The sequence below is a fragment of the Theobroma cacao genome, chromosome 2 (genome assembly GCF_053813885.1).
Source record: "Theobroma cacao isolate CCN51 chromosome 2, ASM5381388v1, whole genome shotgun sequence".
Classification (NCBI taxonomy): Eukaryota; Viridiplantae; Streptophyta; class Magnoliopsida; order Malvales; family Malvaceae; genus Theobroma; species Theobroma cacao.
In genome coordinates, this window is record NC_142640.1 from 45,087,571 (window position 1) to 45,091,966 (window position 4,396).

At 29.3% G+C, this 4,396-nt stretch overlaps 1 protein-coding gene across 1 annotated transcript; it reads left to right on the forward strand.

Annotated features, from left to right (window-relative positions):
- The first annotated feature begins 2,882 nt into the window (after nucleotides 1-2,882).
- On the forward strand, nucleotides 2,883-3,984 carry LOC18609802 (kirola-like). The gene is made up of 2 exons (XM_088803233.1): nucleotides 2,883-3,177; nucleotides 3,391-3,984. Exons 1-2 carry the CDS (start codon nucleotides 3,070-3,072, stop codon nucleotides 3,688-3,690), a joined length of 408 nt encoding a protein of 135 aa, XP_088659359.1. The 5' UTR covers nucleotides 2,883-3,069; the 3' UTR covers nucleotides 3,691-3,984.
- Nucleotides 3,985-4,396: the final 412 nt, after the last annotated feature.

Below are 4,396 nucleotides of genomic sequence, written 5' to 3' on the forward strand. Positions count from 1 at the left end.
TATATAAAGATTTAGAACCGCTTAATTTTAAAAAATATTTTCTTTTTCTTTTTGGTCTCTATTCTCATGCTAAATCATATTTAATGAAGTTACTCGCATAACAAGATCTTAAAACTTGGGAAGTCTTTTTTTGTGATTTCTGAAAAAGACTAAAAAACAATTTCTAGTAGTTGGCTAATTTTCCCAAACTTAAGAAAGGGACAGTTTTAAATTTTTGAGAGCTTAGCTCAGTTATTGTTTTTGCTAGTTCTTAGAGCATGTTTGACCTGACTTTTTTCTTTTAGCTTAAAAGATATTATAAAGCTCATATAAAAAATAATAGCTTTTAAAATTAAGCTAAAACTGTTTGGTAAATTTATTTTTTATATGTTGTTTTTTATAAATAAGTTGTTTGGTAAAACAATTTATATAAATTTTAATTTTAATTAAAATTACTATAAATGGTATTTAATAAATCAAGAGAAAAAAATTGAATCAAATAAAAAAAAGATAAGTGTGAAAAACATATAATTTCTTTTATAATATTATGAATTGCTGAAAGATAAAAGAAGAATGTAAAAGAATATTTATTATTATTTTTTAAAATTGAGCTTGAAATTTATGACCTTTAGAGCTGAACAAAACTGATATTACATATTAGGAAGAGAATCCAAAGTGGTATTAATAATGGGTCCAATTGGATCAGGAAAATCACGTTTAGCCATTAATTTGGGGACCTATTTTCCTATTGAAATCATCAACACTAATTCCATGTAAGTCTATTAAGGTCTTGATGTCCTTACCAACAAAGTTTCCCTCCATGAACAAAAAGATTTTGGCTTTTATATTTTTTTTCATTTTTTAATGTATTATTGATTTTGTCGAGAAGTGTCACATTATCTATTGGGTATTGTTAGCTCAAATGTGAAATTCACTGCTAAAAAGTTCAAGGATTCTGCAATTCCTATTACCAAAGGAATTAATGTCTATTTTAATTTACTTGTAGTGTAGCTTATTGTTATACCTAAAAGAAACAATTCTTTAAAAGTGAGTTACTAGAAATGAGTACAAATATTGACTTTTCAATTTTTATCTAATTTATCTTAACAACTATTGACCTATTTGACTAATTATTTCAATCATAATCAACAAATATTATATACACACAAAAAATTAAAAACAAATAAACATCACATAATTGTCATATCAAACAATAAATTGAGAAATATCAAATAATAAAGAGAGTTTTCAAAGGCAAAAAAAGAACGACAAAAAATAAAATGAAAAGCAAAATAGAAAGAAAAAGACCTGAATGTAGTTTTAAATTTTTTGTTTTCTTTTCTCTTAATTTTTGTAAGAATAAAAAATAATCTTAGAAGAATGATTTGCAGAAAGGGGGAGAGGAGAGGGAGATCAATAGAAAACGAGGGATGGGGTATTTTTTGAGAGATGATCTTTTTGGAAAAAATAAATAAATCTCCTAAGAAACTGGCATATTTTTTAAAAAAACAAGAGAAGAGAAAGCTCTTATTTGGAGCTTTTTAAGCTCTCTTTTTTTAAATTTTGTTCTTTAAAACAAAGTTATTTTTTTTTAAAGCTTCTTACAAAATATTATCTGACCCGGCTTCTACTTTTAAAAAGTAGATAAGTTAAAAATAAATCAGGCCAAACAAGCACTTATCTGCTATTTGCTTCTACTTCTTAAAACAATAATGATTATTTTTTGTAATTGTAAAATTAATTATATTTATTTAGTATAACTAGGCATTGAATCAATTGTGTTTTTGCTCCCTTTTTATATATAACGTGGTATTTTTTTCCTATTTTTTCTTCCTTTTTATATATAACGGGGTATTTTTTTTCCTATTTTTGCTCCTTTTTAGTTGTCTTCCTCTCTTATATACTTACCATATTTCTCCTCTCATAACTCTTTGCAATTCCCCTTTCTTCCAGAGTTGATTATGGTGCTTAGAATGTAGTAGGTCCTTTGTGTCTCAAATCCTATGACCCCAATGATGAGCAAAATCGAGTCTAAAAAATCAAGTCTTTTGATGAACAATATTTGGTGTTTGCACTCGCTCGTCAATTTTTCCATGAGTAAATAAATTACAGTCCTTCCTTATATGCCTAGTGTCTAATTTGTATAAAACAAAGTGTTTTGTTTTGGATTTTGTTTAGTTTCTTGGCATTGAAATCCTATTTAGTGGAAAACCACAAATTGTTGATTAAATAACCAAAAACATTAAAAGAAAAGAAAGAGAAGAAAGAAGATGGTATTATGAGATGACATTAATATCGATAAGCATTGGAAAAGAGGGTTAGCTACCTGTTGAAATCAGCAGGTTCACTTGATAAAGAAATTAGAAAGATAAAGGGTGACACAATTGATTTTACGAGATAAAAAATAGTTAAAACTGTAAATTTAGTTATATCATAATTTTTAAATGTTCATTTTCACTTATTCTCGATTAAAGATAAATAATTTTGACCATTATTCAATATGCTTTTATTTGTAATTGAAATTTAAAAAAAAAGTTTTGAAAATTCTAAATTTTAAATTTATAATTCTTATTTTTTAAAAATTTTAATTTCATACAATATTATAAAAAAATATTATCAAAGTTGGTAAATTTCGATTTAAAAAAATACAATATAGATATATTAATTCAATATGAAAAAAATAATTTGTCAAAAAAAAAAAAAACAACTAACAACTGAACATGAATACTATAAGAATTCATCAAGCTTGACGGTAACATGAAGGTGACAAGTATTGAGCAAGCTTTTATTCAATTTTGACTTTATCCGGCTCAACTCAGCAAGATTTTTAATCGCATTTGATAAAGGCCTTTCAACGTTACATCCTGTTTTGGTAAGTTGGCTTCGTGGACCATTGGGAGAATCCAATCCATTAGCTTTGGTGAGTAGTGACGCCAATGGTAGCAAATTAATTGTGTAATAACCATGGGAACGGAAGAATCTTTCTTTTGATCCTCTCTCCTTTTGTATAAGGCTAAGGCTTTTATGGTGTAGATTATTGTTCACCTACCCTCCAATTTTCTAGTTTCTCATACTTTAGCATACAAAAAAATGGCTCAAATTGCAAAACTTGAGGTCCAATCAGAGATTCAGTCCTCTGCTGATAAGGTCTACGATATCTTCAAGCGCAAAGTGTTACCTCGTGCCGAAAATCTGCCCTGAACTGGTGACAGACATTAAAGTTGTCAAGGGTGACTGGGAGACTGTGGGCTCCGTCAGGATATGGAAATATGTTGCTGGTAAACCAATAATATATATATATATATATATTTCATTCTAGATGTTATGACGTATTTGTTATCCATTAAGCACCTTGACAGAAATCTCCATTTTTTATAATCTATTTGAATTGACTCATCAATCAGCCCTTAGCTGATGATCTTGGGCTCGGCTGCTGGCCTTACAGGACTTTCTGAGAATGTCTCGGAGACCATAGAGTCTATTGATGATCGAAACAAGTCAATCACTTTCAACGCATTGGATGGTGATATCACGAAATATTACAAGACCTTCAAGGGTATTGTTACTGTCACGGCTAATGGTCAAGGAAGCTTGGTGAAATGGACTTTGATGTACGAAAAGCAGAACCAGAATATCCCTGATCCTGAGAAGTACATAGAGCTTGTCTCTGCTATTACCAAGTCTGTGGATGCTTACCTTCTCAAGAAATAAGAGAAAGAAAAGCGATTGTTCAACAAAATTAAGCTGCCCTTTCTTTTTTAAATTCTTCATATATAACCATGCTGATGAAACGAAGCCCTTACCACAGAGCAAAACTATGCTACTTTTCATCTTGTAAAATATTGTTCAATCTAAGGTCTTAATTTGATGCATGTCTGTAGGAACTCATTTGCATATATATATATATATAGTAGCTTGTCAAACTCTAAAATAGTTTTGTCTTGGGTGTGCAGAGACAATTCTAGATCATGGGATAAATGAGAACGAGATTGATAGATTAAGAAATTGTATTACTATTTTTGAGTTTGCTCATATCTTTAGAGAAATTTACTTCTTTACAGATTCATTAACAAAACTTGTGGTGGTCACATCTGACTTGTTCTTTATGTGATGGTGGTTTATTGTGGCTGATGTTATTATAATGTGGTATATAGTTCTTTCTCCATGGACTATTTATCTCTCCTTTCTTATGGGTGATTTTGTTATAATTCTACTTTTAATGAATAAAAACTTTATTTCGCTAAGAATTATTATTGTTATTTTTATATACTATTTATTTATATTGATCAAGAGTAAGAAAAGGTGGACAAATAATTCCATCTGTATTCCTCTACATTAGAGGTGTGCAAGGTTAGGGTCGTTTTGTACTTGTAGGCTCAGCCCGAGATTAGAGTTCGGCATGGCCTAACCCAGCCCG